The sequence below is a fragment of the Toxorhynchites rutilus genome, chromosome 1 (assembly GCF_029784135.1).
Source record: "Toxorhynchites rutilus septentrionalis strain SRP chromosome 1, ASM2978413v1, whole genome shotgun sequence".
NCBI lineage: Eukaryota > Metazoa > Arthropoda > Insecta > Diptera > Culicidae > Toxorhynchites > Toxorhynchites rutilus.
In genome coordinates this window covers 138,265,622-138,282,616 of record NC_073744.1, presented here as the reverse complement: position 1 = coordinate 138,282,616, position 16,995 = coordinate 138,265,622, and the positions used below count along the sequence as shown (strand labels likewise).

At 37.7% G+C, this 16,995-nt stretch overlaps 1 protein-coding gene across 7 annotated transcripts in view; it reads left to right on the top strand.

Moving 5' to 3' along the window:
* Positions 1–16,995, top strand: part of LOC129764846 (leucine-rich repeat flightless-interacting protein 2) — a 123,886-nt gene that overhangs the window by 64,450 nt on the left and 42,441 nt on the right. The window contains exons 1-2 of one of the 7 annotated variants that reach the window (XM_055764421.1): positions 3,951–4,810; positions 7,058–7,093. The exons of 4 other annotated variants lie outside the window; for them this stretch is intronic. In XM_055764421.1, coding sequence (XP_055620396.1) covers positions 4,679–4,810; positions 7,058–7,093 — 168 coding nt within the window. In that variant the 5' untranslated portion in view covers positions 3,951–4,678. Of the gene's footprint in view, positions 1–3,950; positions 4,811–7,057; positions 7,094–16,995 lie in introns of those variants that run through there. 2 more of the 7 variants (XM_055764437.1, XM_055764429.1) reach the window with 2 other exon arrangements.

The window sequence follows — 16,995 nt, the reverse complement described above, 5'->3', positions numbered from 1 at the left end:
TATATTATCGTGCAAATCAACATTTCGCAGCAAGTTTCGAATCAAAAATCGAGACTATTTTTAATGGTACCCAAAACCATACGTTTCTTTTTGTATTCCGAAAAAAAGTAAGTCCCAAAATGTCGATTTTTGACAAAAAAAAATTTCGAGATGACATTAGATCGACGCTTTATGCAATTTTAAGACATTTGGCACCAAAAAAATCGAAAACAACGACTTCCTTTACTCCCCCCTCAGGTGATTTTTCGATTTTCAAATAGCTTTTTCGAGGTGGTGAACATTTTTTTATGAGGTGTCCATCTTCCGATGTATAGACGACTGATCGGAAATTATAAGGGCTATTCATGTAATTTTTTTTATAAATTTTTAAAAAAATACGTTTTTGAGAAAAATGAATTTTGAATTTTTATATAATTTTTTTCCCGATATTAAAAAAAAAACAACGAAATAGAAACTGAGCTTGGCGAGTACGATATAGCGCTTTTGTTGCCAGCCGACAACATGCATCAACCAATAATTAATCATGAATCATATTTATAGATTTTTGTAATTTATATACAGGGAAACTTCGATATAACGTACCCTCGATTTAACGTAACTCGATATAACGTACATTTTACCTCGATATAATGTAAATTATCTGTATTTTGATACTAAAGCTTGTGTTGTAACTTTAACCAATCCCGAAATACAACTGTTTTGTGATTCCGGATTCTAAATGAATCAAACTGCAATCAACAGAACGAAGGGAAACATCATGAGAAAAGTTGGCTTCGTCTTCTTATTGATTTTATTCATCAACCTTACTCAAACAGCAACACAATAAAGTAATATAAGCTACGTTTCAGAGTACTTTATTATGCTTCGATATAACGTACAATTCGATATAACGTTCAATTTTGAAACTAAAATATACGTTATATCGAAGTTACCCTGTAGTCTGCTTTCAAAAATGTTTGAGCTTTTAAAATAAGTTTTTGGCCATTACGCCAAACATCAGCCAAACATCACTCGTACACTCTTTGAGTGATTATTATATCACCTCGTTCAACCGGGAAAGAAGTATTACCGCACAAAACCTTACACCACAACGCTTTCGTTTTCCAAATTTCAAACAGCATAGAAATGGAAGGCGAAGTCCTACGCCAAAATAGTGCTACTATAGAGTTATGAAATAAAATGTATTTTTCTACAGTATAAATTTCAAAAATGAGATCCATAAAATTATTTTGTGAAATGAAAGTTACAACACGATTGATTTTTATTCGTGTTATGTTTTATTGACATATTTTTTTCCTACACTGCGTTTCATAACTATAGAACCAGCTGGAAAAACTCTCACTCCTTTACAAAATAAGCGTCAATTTCACATGAATTGCAAAAAAGTTTCTAATTCGTAACTCATTATTAGTTCTTACTCAGTACAAATAACCCATCCGGGGTGGTTTCGACCAAGCTGCACCATTTTTACTGTGTATCTCGTTCTACGCAAAGGATACTGGTCGTTTAAGCTCTTCAAATCACTCATACTGCTTATAAGCTGCATCCACTATTCGTACGATTACTCCCCATGAGTGCTTGACAGGGCTTTGATTTGGTAAACAAGCTGACCAGTCTAGATCTGAAGTCCCTATTCATTAAACCATGCCACGACCTTCCGGTTTCATGAATTGATGCCAAATTATCTGATTATCACTTCTCTGATAAAGAGAAATTCAACTTGAATAGAATCTCTTCAAACTGGAAGGACTTATGGAACGTGTCATGTAATTTTTCAACTCGTACCTTGCAGTTGGATGGTTCGAGGAAAATATTTTCAAAAAGGCCTGGTTCTGATAGCTTTTCATCAACACAAATGTACAGTCAGAAGTGCAATGGAGTACTTCAGAATCATTTAGTTCTGTTTTTGCATCAAAAACACCATGATAATTGGGTAATTCCGCATTCATAAAATCCGGAAGATCATGGCATGGTTTTAGGAATAGGGGCTTCAGATTCTGGACTGGTCAGCTTGTTTACCAGATCAAACCCCTATCAAGAACTTATGAGGAGTGATCGTACGAATCGTAGATGCAGCTTACAAGCAGTATGAGTGATTTGAAGAGTTCAAACGACCAGTATCCTTTGCGTAGGCCGAGATACACACTAAAACATGGTGCAGCATGGTCGAAACCACCACCAATGGGTTATTTGAACTGATTGGGAACTAAAGATAACGAATTAGAAACTTTTTGTAATTCATGTGAAATTGGCGCTAATTTTGTAAAGGAGTGAGAATGTTTCCATCTGGTTCTATAGTTATGAAACAGTGGAATTTTAGTTTTTTGAACGTTTCGCGCCTGAACACAACAAGAAAGTTCAAATGGCCAGTCTTATAAATGAAGATAGTTATATACTATATACTTCAATTCAACCGGCTTCTTACATATCTCTGGAAACTCAGAAAAATGAGTGGGTCTAAAGTCATGAAACGCAGTGTATGTTGTGGTTCAACTTGTGTGATGTACCTATTAATTATATCTAGCTCATCTAGTTTTGTTGGTATGTTTTACCTGCAAATCACGTTTACATGAATATGAATATGAAGTTCCATAAAATTGCGTCATTTCAATGTTTGCACCCAATAAATTTGCCTTCAATTATTGGGCAGACGCAATTCTCCATCCAGACAGAACCGATAAGCGGCAATGCTTCCCAAAGAAGAGTGCGTCGTAAAAAAGTATTCGGTGCAGAGAGGTCTTTGTCCTCGTCCTCGTTTCCGGACTCTCGGTGTCAACAAACCAATTCAAGAGAGAGAGAAAGGAAGAGCGCAGAAAGGGTGTTGATTTTCCACCTACGTTTTAGACGAGGCAAGCCAACAATCGCTCCCTCGACCGTAGACGTCTGGCTCTTGCTATCTCGAGGTCGATGACGGCGATTTGCCGATGATGATAATGCCGAAAATGATGAGCAGCCACTAGTGGTAGCAGGCGATCTGGAGAGTTAACTGCTCTTGATGACAGCTTCGTTCGCGTTAGCCGGTGTGAACTCTCTCACTCTCGTCGAGAAGCGCTCTCTTGAGCTGTGTTTTTGCTCGTGTGCACGAGAATGTCTGGAGAGCTGACATCATTGATGGCTTTTTTTTTGTCTCCGGCAAATCGTCAGTAAAAACGTCTGGTGACGTCAGAGTGAAATGCTTGCGTTATGATTTGTGATTTTTAGAAATTGGATATGACTGTTAGAATGTGTTTTCCGGGGTCAGTTTTCATTAATTACAGTTGTTACAGTTGTTTACAGTTGTTTATTAGTTATAATATTTAAGTTACTCCACCACTAATCATCATTGCATTATGTTGTTTACATGTTTGTCAAAACAACTACAAAACAACAGTTCCGAAGTTTATACACCAAAAGCCGATGTTCGGCAGGAATTTGCAAATCAAACACATTTTGTCCATTGCTCTTTTTCAATGGTGGCATCGCGCGCGTATTATTGTCAGTTCACTTCCGTTCTTTCCGTTCTTTCTTGTCTCGCTATTCTCCCCCCAGTTCCGCTCTTATAGATGACCCGAGACACATTTCCACGTTGTTTTCCCGCACGCTTCCCCCCTGGCCATTGGTGTTGGTTATGCCGCATTTTCACACTCTTCAATGATGATCACGACGAGACGGGGTCGTAGTACTGAGATTCGGGTTTCCACCGTCTCCCCTCACTCAGCCGCGCCGGTCCCCCGGGCGACGGGCAGGGATGCATTTCTTCACGAAGGTAAACAAGACGAGTTGTGTGTGCATCACGGCGGCGAACCTTCGGTGCTGCTGCGGCTGCTTCTGTTGGATGATGATGGTGCTGATTTCTGTCTGGCTGACAATCTCGAGCATCTCGCCATTGCCATCGTGTGAGGGGCGCGCGTAGTCACAAGTTGATGTCACAGGGAAAAGAACGCATCGAGCTGTTAGTTTTTCGTCAGCTTCCGGACGGTTCGGTTGAGTGTTGTTCCTGCCCGTGTGCAGCATCGGGGTCCATCCGGGGTGTGAGACCACAGTTTGCTGGAGTGTGTAGTGCAGTTTAGCCGGGGTTTTGGTTTGCAGCAGAGAATGTACCCAGGGAACTTGGCTCGAACGAACTGTGCGGCGAGTTTGGTGATCGGTGTGTGATGCTGCAACGGGCTGACGAGATGAGATGACGATTGGCGAACGTCCTTTCTGTACATAATGCCCGGTCTATCGGCTTGAGTCTATTAGTGCAATTTTATTGTTTTACTTTAACGATTTCGGTTCCAATTTGTACATATTCCGCGTCGAGTTTTAGCCGTCGCGGATTTTTTCGCAGCTCATGTGGTGAGAGAATAAAAGACTTACAGCAGTAATTATAGGCGTAGTTTTACACAGTTGCCGACTAACTCGGACGGAACGCTACCATAAAGTTCGTCTTACATGTGTCGGTTATTCGGTCAACATCAGACCCTATCACTACGGCATAATATTAGTAATGTACAGAACCCTATCGGATTAGAGGCTTAATTGTTATTCTAAGTGTGCGATTAAACTTATTTATTCAACTTGTGTGTGCGTGTGCGTGTCTGTGCATCGTAAGATAGAGGTAGTGATTTTGGCACGGATTGTATCTGCGTAGTGAGCGGCTTGACCCGAAAGTAAGAGAGAAAGCGCAGGACGACGGGGTAAAGGATCTCAGCACACAATGGTGCAGTTCACCGTTCAAAGTTCATTCCTTGGCAAACTCGTTAAACACTGGGGACCCTCCCTCAGTGACTGTCTGGAGATTCAAGCCAACTTTGAGAATGGGTTGGTGATTAAAGGCACATGGACATGTGTAAGTATACTTGTTGTTTTTGGTGGCTTTATTTGTCTATACAAGAAACGAGTTCAGAGGACTTGTTCACATGGGTTTTCTCGTGATGAGACTTATTCAGAGACGTTATTTGTTTGAAATAAAATAAAGATAAACTGTATCATTTTTCGCGTTTTGTGTATACACACATTTTCGTGTAGATTTATTTCCTGTTGGTAAGCGTCATCCAGAGTTGTCAACTATAATTCTAAAAAATTAGAAAAAAATTAAAATAAAAACCAGGATAGCTCATATTGGGTTTTCGCGCCGATTTTCAAGAAAACAAAAACATCAATTTCATAGGCAGACTTACTTCTATTCAATTTTATTCTACATTATACACACTTTTTAATTTTTTTCTTCAATCTTTTGCCATCTTTCACGTCGCTTCAAAATTGTATCCTCTTAGAATATGTTTGTTTTCTCATCAAAAATTGTTCGAGGTTTTTTTATGCTGGCCATAAGTTGGAATTTTTGCCATTGAGAGCATAACTTTGCAGGGATATTTTGATCCTTCATATATTTTCCCCAGAATCATACAGCATCACTACAGTGAATTGCAGAGAAATCATTTTTTTGGTTTCATGCTCCATACTGTGGAAAGAATCTTTACTCACCAAATGCATCAATGTTTAATGGTTCAAATATCATAAAATAACATATAGAAGGGATATGGTTCAATATAAATATGAAATTCAACAGAAAACTATTAAAATCGATCACTTTTTGGACCATACCCCTCCTTAATGAAAGCAAAAAAATAAAAGCGTAAATCTTCCTTATTCTCTAATTTATTCGTAATTTGCGAAGTGTTGCTCAGCAGAAATGATCGAAAGAATGATTAGTCGGTTTGTTCTCATTTTTTTTATTTGCGTTTTTTTTTATAAACAAAAAAATGAGTGATATCTATGATATAACCGCAAGGTTGACGTGGGACTACCGTTGGTTTAGTAATTATTTGTTTGAATTGAATGAATTATTGCTTGAATGAAACAATTTTCGAATTCAATTGAATTCAACATATTTGCTGTGTAAGAAAAGATTTTGAAGAAATGCCATGTAACAATTCGGTTGAAAAGATTATAAAATAACACAGTAAAACTATTATTTTTTTACAAAATTCAATTTTATTATTCAACATAATTGCCTTCGAGAGCGATGCAACTTAATACCATTTTATACCAGTACTCTTTCCTTTTTTCCTCGAAATAGACTTCGGTTCCGGTAATCATGTCATCATCGGTCTTAAATTTCTTGCCAACGAGCATTCTCTTCAGGTCTACGAACAGAAAGACCTGATAGTCGCTGGGGGCCAGATCTGGAGAATACGGTGGATGCGAAAGCAATTCGAAGCCCAATTCATGCAATTTTGCCATCAATACACGAAATTCGAATTTTTCCATTTTTTTCACAATAACATAAGTTGCTTAACTCTCAATGCTGTAACTCACGAACCAATCAACCAATTGCTGTCAAATTTTGACACGTATCCATTGAAAGATGGTGCTTTATGATAGTCTCGTGATCGTGATCGATAGTTTAACTAAAGACGCGCTAAAAAGGATAGTGCTCATTGTAACTAGTGTGGACATTGCTGATTACATACGTGCTGACGAATAAGTTGGGAGCGATGAACGAGTGTGTTTTTGTTATTTTCGTTCCAATAAGAATCTTTCGATGGGTTGATTGAAGAATGATGTTTCAATGAACTGAATAGAACTTATGCTTGATAAAATATAAATAAAATTTAAATTTGGAACTTTTATGTTGGTTGCTTCGTAAAATTTTATATCAAAGACCGATCATGTATTGTGAAAATTTTAGCACAACTGTGAGTGTAAAATTGTATATGGTAGCTATTGTGTTAACATGACTTGAAATATGAAACGGGAAAACCCCCAAGGAAAGTTCATGCGACGAACAAAATTGGAAAAATGAAGGAGTATTCAAAAAAGTGATTTCACATATGCACATATGCTCATACTTGAAATTCGCATTGAGGTATGTAGCATCGTGTTCCATTGGGTTTAAAGCAAAAAAGAAAGGGGTTGAATTAACATTCAGAAAATAAAAAAATATAAATGAAATTACCTTTTCCACTTCAAATATATTTTCTCTATACTAAAGTAACACTTTTTTTCTGGTGAGAAAACTTGTGTTCGATGATGATAATTATCTTATATTACATTGATGAGCTTTTTTTCCTTATTTCACCCATACATAACACAGGAGCCATCTCGTCTAGGACCACAGAGGGCGGCTTTGGTACGTGATACGCACCATCTAATGACTATTCACCATCCTTCTATCATTGTCACTCGGTTATGGACACTGGTGGAGTGAACCAACAATACCTAACAACCAGACAAAACAGAGCCAAATCATTATCGTAGAGCTTAACAATGTTATTCTTCAAACATATCCAAAATCAGCATGCAGCGGATGGCCTAACGGAATCCTACGTCAACGATGCGGTCGTGTCTTGGACACAACCCTCCTGTGACTTTTTTTTAGCAAAAATAGATTCAAATCTCATTCTCTGCACACCATTTTGAAAATTGCGTTAGTATCAGTGATGGGTGTGTAGGATATTATCCGAAATGTGTGCGATTAAAATTCGGCGAATCGAGCCCTCTTCAGTGAGCTTGGAGTGAACCGAGAAATACAATTTTTCGCTGACCGAGACACAAACATATTTGTAATGTACGATGCACCAATCAGCGCGTAACAATCTAAAACGCAATAATGCGGTTTTTTGAAACTGAAATTGCTATGTGGGAACATATAAGGCTGCTATATCACGAGGATACCAGCAGACTTCCTAGAGCAACGCCCAAGCATATATTTTTGTCAGCATTTGGAGAGATGCGCGTTGAGGTAGCAACACAAACGCTGAGCGAAACTGTTTCTTCGGCAATAAAAATGTATGTCAGAGCCGGAGTATTACCAGCCGAATGTCGCAATACTACGAAATATTGTGAGAATTTAGACAAGTTATTTGAATTGACGAAAGGTTGTTAATAATGTTTTCTACTTGCATTACACCATTTTCTTTACATCCATTAGGAAGAGGATCTTCACTTTGATAATTTCTAGACGAAATGGAATCAAAGCTCAAAAAATGTGGTTTATTGACAAGGAAAACAGATATATATTTTGCAATTTAGCATACAGTTTTATAACATAGATAATTTCATTTTTATTTTTAGGAACCCAAATTTTCAACCCTTGCTTTAACACAGTAGATTACCGTGCTATAAGCATTATAAGCATTCGAAAACATTCATTGTTTTCCTGCATGTTTCGTGTTTAGGTTTTCATTTTACACAGCAGTCACCCCTCTCCCCCCATATATTCCGGTGAGACGTAGTCTCACGTCAAAAGTTTGTACTACAACTCGAAGAGAAAGTTAAGAAAAAGAGCTTTAGAATCGTTCATTCGCATCGTGAATACTCGCTCACTTCTACTTTTGATGTTGTATATACGGAAGCAGGTAGTTTGGTTATTTTTTTTAGGTAAGACTACGTCTTTCAGTAACGGTGTCAGATCATAAAACAGGTCGATTTTAAGAATAGAGTTAACGTTAATAACCCCTTTACATACATTTGTTCCATTAGAAAAATGAGATTCTACTTATGCATTGGTGAGTTACAATATTTTAAGCGTTGCCAAAAGTAGATTGGAGTGTTTAAGAAATCCGCAAAAATGTTGCTGGGGGTACGAATATATAATTGCCTGTTACTCAATCCTTTATAAGACCGTGGAAATTAGGCAACAAATCGACCCAAACTTCAGAGATCATAATTCTCACATGAGAAAGAACACGCACACCTTTGATTAAAAATAAATTATAGTATTGAATCAGTTAAAAAATGGGTAGCAATTTGGCGCTGCCCAGTAAGCTCACTTTGTTGCGGCTTAGATAATGCAAAAACTCAAAAATATTTCAAGTTTTTTATTTAGACTTACAAAGCAAAAATTGAAAATTTGAATTTTTCATCCAATACACCACTTATTTAAAAAACTTATTTAAAAAACTGCATGATCTTACACAGTAAATCCTAGATAGAACGCTTACAGTGAGAAACTTATCAACTTGTTGCATTTTCAACGAATTTAAACATAATTTTCTGTCGGCATTCTAAAATTTTTACATAAAAATGATCCCAAATCAATATCGTACATTTTTAGCAACCCTAAAAAAATAGAGTAGGGTATTTGATATTGTTTTTTCTCCAGTTGAAAATATGATCTTGGTTTTGTCAAATTTTTTGAATGCGCACTGGTGCTAAATCATATATTAAAATGTTTCCAAACATATAAATAAAATTGTCTTTTCATGTTTCATAGTATTTTTATAAGATATTTTTTCGGATTCACATGTTTTCAAGCTTCATGAAGTCTTCGTTCTATTGGTGGCAATGTGCCCCTCATTTGAGCTAACTTTTAATCAATTATCAGATGATTGTTTGGTACGTATTCAGATTATTTCTGATTATAACACTTACAAATATTGTAAATATCATGCTTGCACACGATTAATATCAGATTTTTATATTTAAATTGTGTAATTAATGCATCTCGATTATCTTAATTCTGACCACGGCTTGTCCGATGCACTAATGTTGGTTAGTCCACATGATTACTATGGCAGCCGCTTGGCGCACTGCAGTTTGTTTATGGTGTCTTTTGCGCGTAGCAGAAATAAAGTGTCTCTGTGTTGAGTGCTGTTCACCTTTGAAATGCCCAAGAAAAGACAATATTCTGAAGAAAGCCTTAATTATCAATATAATGACAGCAAACTCAGAACAATGAGAAATGCAACATATACTTGAGAATTCGAATATGTTCGTTCAAAAATGGTGATTTTGAAAACCGAGCAAACCATGGTCATTTCTCGGAGAAACCATGATCGTAGGTGGACAAACCATGATCATAATTTCTCTTTGAATTAAATTGTTAAAAGACATAAAAATTTGCATAATTTGAACGCATTATGATATTAAGATAAAGTGACCAGATGGTCAGAAGTCTAACGCGGGACACAAAAAACAAAACGTTGTGAATATACGTTATGTGAACATAAACCATAGTTTAGCGAGTCTAAACTGATCAGTATTATTTATTTCTGAGTATCGGCACTCAGTTGTGATTTTTCGGTGGTTTAGATTTTGTTTACGCCCGAAAATCACTCACTCAATCAGAGCATTTACGCCTGGCAAGCAGGATTCAAATTCTGCAATTTTCTTCAAATTACCGAATGGAATGCTCGAAAATTTCAATTAATTTTTCATCGATTTTAGTGTTAACGTATGCATTCAAAAAAATGAACTAATTTCGGATGGCGATGAAAGATAATTTATAGGAACTAATTTTCTTCAAATCTTACGTTTATTAAGCCTACAACAAAAATGATTCAAGGCTGTTGATTCGTTGCAGCAGCACTGTCAAGCAACTTGATGATTTTTCCATACTGCAAGCTCCACCCCACAGCGAAATAATTGGACATCCTGAGGCACTTTTTGTCCGCCAGATATAGCCGATCTGGTATTTAGAATATCATCTCTTTGCCGCTCCTTAAGCCGGGGGATCGCAGCCACCGGCCAAACGGTGGAGAAGAATCTGGCCAAAATGGACATCTTTATGCGGAAGCGTCAGACGAGACCGGCCGTATTTGAACAGCAGGCAATCACCCAGAAGGAATAGCTTGAGGTACTGGTGAAAAACTTTTCGTACTCATAATGAAAGACGAGACGTACTTGATGCTAGAATTCAACGAATGGCAGGGGACCGGGTACTTTACGTTCCCCAGATAAGCGATGACGTCGAATATATCATTCACATCAAGTTCCCGAAGAAGGTCCTTCTCTGACAGACGTTAAGGGAATGTCGAAGGCGCTCTTCTATCGAGTCATTTGGTGAACGGGGAGATATATAGTACGAAGTGCTTGCCGGAGTTGCGAAGGTTATGTGGTCTTTATGCCGAACCTGAGATCAGCCCATTATGCCAAAAGATCATTGGAGAATGGATCGGCTGGAGATAAACATTGTCGCGAAGACCACCAACCTTCCCAACATTTCCCAGCTGCGCCCGATAGAAAACTTTTGGGCGAATGGCCAAAATAGAGAGACAGACGACCACCAATGCCACGAAAAGGTAAAATAACACGCCGATATACATCTTTTCATCGGCCATGGATCAGGTTCCGGCCAACTTTCGTAAGACCGCCCAGCGCTTCATTTACGATACTTCATCAAACAACTCTGCCTCTTCCTGTCGAGTATACACTAGTTCTTCCGGCTTATTTAAAACGTTAAGCCCTGACTGAGCTAGGGGACCAAAGATGAACTTTTCGTCTGACTCACGTTGGTCCCTACGAATCAATAGGGGACTTTTATAAAAATCACTTTCCAATTTCGTTGCTGTCGCTTCCAGTTGACACTCTCTAAACAAAAAGCCCAATGTCGGTGCCATGAAACCAGCTCAACGTATTAATCTTTGGATGCGCTCTTGAACAGTCTGCCAAATAAAAGTATTTTTTAAGGTTCATCCATTTAAGAAAATCAACATGATCAAATTGTGATATTGAAATATATTGATATCGCGGGACATTTTCGTTTCTTTTGCCAAATGCGGGACGTTTCGCGGGACGGAATCTTACGCGGGACATTTTGTTGAAATGCGGGACGTCTGGTCAGTTTATATTAAGAGCTACTAGAGACTTGGGACTTTTCAACAAACACAAACCCGTGATTTTCATGGAGGAAATCGACTCGCATTTACTAAGGAAGGAAGGAAGGTATTGAATTAGAGAGACTTTAAACTCTGAGAGTTCATTCGTCTCTTCGCATTTACTAGTTGCCTGAAACCAACAAATATTCCAATTGTGGCGAAAAAAATAGTTTTTAGTAACATTGGCAACCCTGGTCATGAAAATATGCGTAGAAGAGTTTTTTCTGAATGATTCATGATTTATGAACACCTTTTATATAGTAAATACTATATTATTCAGAGTAATACCTCTTATTATGTTTGTTTTTATAGGATGCAATCAGTAACATCCAGGAAATATTTCGTATCACGCGCCATGCCGTCTGTTCGAAGAGTCGAGCCGCTGTATAAAACTGCACTTATTGTACCGCGGGTTGCATACCTGAAGGCTATTCTAGTGAAATATTTTGACGAACGAATGAAAAGTTGATGCTGACGGTCATTTAGCGCACTTTGTCATACAAATCATCAGTGAGCGAATTGGCTGAATTTCCAACGAACTTCTCACCTATGATGATGATAAAATGAAGGCAATTAAACATGCAAATTTATTTCTATTAACATACGTGACGATGAAAATGAAGCGGTAGGAAAGGTGAAAATGTCATCACGCTTGTGAAATCCTCCCTATCATTGTTGCGCTCTGTTGCAAAGCAGCTGCACACTTGCATTGTGCATACACAAAGGGCACGTGATCGAACCTAAAACATGCTTCCACACTGTTTACCATACCTGGTTGCAGTTGTGCAGTAACCTTTGGCGGAGCACAGCAGGAACACGTTCTGGATCTACTTCCAGATTGAGGCAATTTTAGTGGCCATTGTCATTTTTCTCCCACCCGTGATTGTGTTGGGAGGAACGACAATAAAATAGCCGAGAAAGCGAACCTCAGCCAGGGTTTGGTGGGGCTTCCTTCGGAGGTTCTTCTGTTCACCAGACCGTATGTGACCTTGCATCGCACATCATCCCGCTGCACATGCTGATGATTCCGGCACGTTGGAGCGCCTCATATCATGGAACCGCTTTATTTTCTGTACGTGCATTTTAAACAGATTAACATCCCTATTATGGATCATTACCTGCGTAAACATGCAATTGACTTATGAGGCAGCACCCGTGATTATCGAGCACGTGGATCATCACCATGTTACCGTAGCAGGGGTCTATGTATGTATCATACTATCGTGTGAATAAATCAATTTCGAGATCGGTGAAGCGATCGCGTATTCTCTCATTGAACCTAACAGGTATAACGAAGTTTGACTTTGCACATGCTAAGTCTTCGAGCTCGAATCAATACACAATCGTATACAATATTAATTAAAATATGCTTCGTGTATATCTGAAATCACATGCGAATATGAATAAGTCTTTTTAATGAATGATCATCAAATCAAACGATTGAACGATTTTAAAATGTACAGAGTTTGTCAATCATGTTTCGGGGCTGGTAGAGAAAATTACTTTTAAACATGTTTGTTTTTAAATATTTGTTGATTTAACCCTTCATAAGGCCATGGCAACCATATTGCCACCAACGAAATATATTGTTTTCGCTGCATTTGGAATATTATTCCAATATTTCACCTAACCAAAAACTTCTGAATGTATCTGACAATAATCGATTTTTTTTTGGATTCCAAAATTTTACGGGAGTTTTTTTTATTTTACGGGAGTTTTTTTTATGTAAAAAAAACCTCGATTTTAGAGCGCCGATGAAAATTTTGTATAAAATCGTTGAAAATGCAACAAGTTGATAAGTTTTTCACTGTAAACGTACTATTTAGGATCTACTTTGTAAGATCATGCAGTTTTCTCTATAAAAATAAAATCCAATTTTTTTTTTCTTTGAAACTATATAAAAACAGTTTTTTTCGCTGCACTAGAAATATTCAGTCATTCCATGCAAAACCGATATAGTGGTTCTTAGATATTCGTGAAAAAGTGTATATTTGGTCGTTATCGCAATACATTAGACTCGTATTTTTTTATAGTTTTTGTATAAGGGTATCCATTTCGATTTGAGGGCGGTCCGAGTCATCCATTTTGCGCATTATTCCCAAAAATGATTTTTTTTTGAAAATTCATGACTTTTGAACTAGTGGACCGATTTAGATGATCGACATATCAAATAAAAGACAATTGGTTGGTATTTCTATTTATTGTACAGGGCGGACTCGATTATATACAGTCTCGGATTTATTTTTACTGTCTATAATCGAATCCTGTATATGATCGAGTCAAAATATTTTTTTTGTATCGTTTTTTATGCATATATTTCTCGTTTTTTCAATATAAAAGAAGAATTTAATTTTTAGTTCATCCCCTTAGAGTCATGAAATATCTTTCTTATATAAAAAAATCCAAATTCGTTCAGGAGGTGATAGAGGGTAATATTTGATAAGGATTTTTTTCATCAAATATTACCCTCTATCACCTCCTGAATTAATTTGGATTTTTTAATTTTTTTATTTTTTGGATTTTACGCATATGTTCGAATTTTTTTTTTGTTTCGGACTCTGTTTCCTTAGACTGGCTCAAACTGTATATAATCGAGTCTAAAATTGTATATAATCGAATCAGATATAATCGAGTCTGTATATAATGGAATCCGACCTGTATTTGTTTTTATTTGTTTTCATGGCCGCTAGTCCAAGAACGCTATATTTTTCAAAATATTTTTTCTTGGGAGCTGAGATTTTTTTACATTACATTTACAAAATTCAGAGATGTGATTTTTTTTCGTTTTTAAGTTATGATTTTTCAAAGTCAACCGATGGCCCGAACAAACATTCGACAACGGTTTGACATGGAATGGCTGATTGTAAATCGATGAAATGATCGGTATCGTTGCACTAGAAATATTGTTTTAATTTTTTTTTGCATAACCAATAAAGTGAATTTACAAGGCAGTGTTTTTGGGGTTGACGGGCCGTGGCAACTATATTGCCACAAATTTTTTCAACTGTTTCAATATTTCAAAGGTAAATTTGTGTTTTTCCTCATGTAAGGATTATGTTCCCTGAAGTTGGAGTCGACTCGTTGCATAGTTTTTACGGTCTTATAAAGGGTAAATTATTCATGGTAGTTTCCGCTAGCTTCAATACACTTGATTCAATGGCGATGAAATTGCGTGCTCTAACTCTGTGCTCTTTCTGTTTCCGTTTGTGCATGTGATTTTCTTATTGCCACCATTTCGCTTTAAAGCTTTATTTGTCTCGCTTTAACACTAAATTCAACTCTTTCAATTTCGTTTTCGGTTAGGTTGGTTAGGGGTCGAAAAATGAAACTTCCGATTTAGCCTCTGCTTTCCCCTTTTTTTTAAGCACTCGTGAACCACATCGACCAGTACAAAACATAGTTTAAAAGTTATATATTCATTTCAATATCGAAGTTGCTGAAAAACGAGCTTTTTTGTGATGAATGGCCGTTGCAATTTGAGTGGTCGAATCACCTTCTCCTATTTACATTCATCTTTTGTATCAACCCTTAGGGGCTCATTGATTATGTTCACTCACATCTTCTCCTGTACATTTTTCTCCCCGATTGTTTCTTAGTCCTACATATTACTCTCGGTAGACTCTACTGGATGTCTTGCTCGTCACCATACCCTGCATTGACTATGGCCATGCGATTCATCTGTATGTTCGCATAATGCCTTCAATTGCTTGTATCAATCTAAATAGAGCGTTCAATTCTGTATATCTTGATGTCTCGATATGCTGGACAAGAGTGCATTTTTACATTTTCGCTGGTCGTACGCGTTGAGGATGGACAATGCCGAAAAAGGATGTGAAAAATCCAATCGCCTTAAATTCAGTTCCTTCCGCAGTGACTCGATGACTTCAGTACGGGTTTCAGTGCCGCTTATGAGTCCAGCCGCTTTTACCGTATCGTTCAATAACCTGTTACCATTCAACTCGCCTCGGTTATATTTTTTGCTTCCAGATAGTTCACACGCGCCATCGCCACTAACCTACTAAACATTTGTGACATCTAGGCAACCGGTTTCGTTTCCGATCGTAACAAATTAACCCCAGACACTTCCGCTTTGCGCCGAAAACGCCAACAACCATTCTAGTTGAATAACAAAAACTGGCAACATTTCGTTCATCTTGAAATTCAATTCGGTGAAATATTTCTGTGAATTCTCCGTTAGCTTTATACATCATCGTGGAGCTACAGGGAAAAAAAACGCACAATCATAGAAACAAAATAAGTTAATTCGACCGTAAACCAACAAGTTTTATTATCTTCTCGGCCACAAAATGAAACCATCAAAATCCAATCGCGGAATTCCGCAGAGGTACACCTCACGGATCAAGAATCTTATCACCGGTTCCCCCCAAAAAAAAGAATTAGCATCTAATTTGCATAAACACGCACACACGAGCCTGTCAGTAGTGTGTGAAACACATCAAATTTGACCGACTTCGCATAGACTAGAGTTCAGACGGGATGCCAATCGAATCAAATAATCTCGCTGCCCCCGTCATCCAATCCAATCCGGCGGTTACGGTGAAGGTATTAATTTAGCACCATACACAGCCTCTTATACGAGTATTAACGCCAAATTTGTCGCAAATGTACTTTCGCGCGAATTGTGGTGATGTAATTCTGCAAATCTCAGCGGCGCGAAATAAGATGAAATCGAGACAGGAATCAATGTTCATACACACACGCGAGTAAAAAAACTCACATAAAAGGCGTGTGTCAGTGGCCTGACACTTATTGAAATAAGCAAGGAAAAAGCGTCGATTTTCGGTTCTGGTGACATCATATTTGCGTCCAGTCAAGGCGCGCACCAATTCTTCACCACAATTTATGCAGCCACCGTCAGCAATGTGGCGTCTGGGCTTGGTAGAATTACGTGATCCAGCGTGACATGATCTGGCCAGATTTGCACGTCCCCAAATAGGGCTCCGATGCAGAGAACAGCATCGCATTGCCGCCGATTATGTATTCGACAATGCGCGCCCTCCGTGTTTTTTTTTGTTGTCTCGAAACATTCGAATCACGTTTCGAGCAGTACAAGCACAACTGTGAATGCAAAAGAATAGACGGGTCACGGGAAGGGATACCAAAAGTGAAGTGTTGCGATTCGGTGTACTGTTGCGGTGTAAAAAGCATAGTTTAGCAAATGGGAAAAAAGAAAAAATGAAACAGAACTAGCTAGCAAAAACATGTCTCACTAAAGACTATGAAAAATGAGATAAGATATGCTCGTAGGTGCCGAGCAAACTTTTTTTCGTAAGATCGTAAAAAATGCACATGCTCAGTAGCATATAACATCGAATCTACGCACAATTGGATATGATGTTATTCAAAAGCATTGCGGTCGGAATCAATTTCCCTTCAAAAAAATCCTCTCATCTTTCCACGCTAATAGTTATTT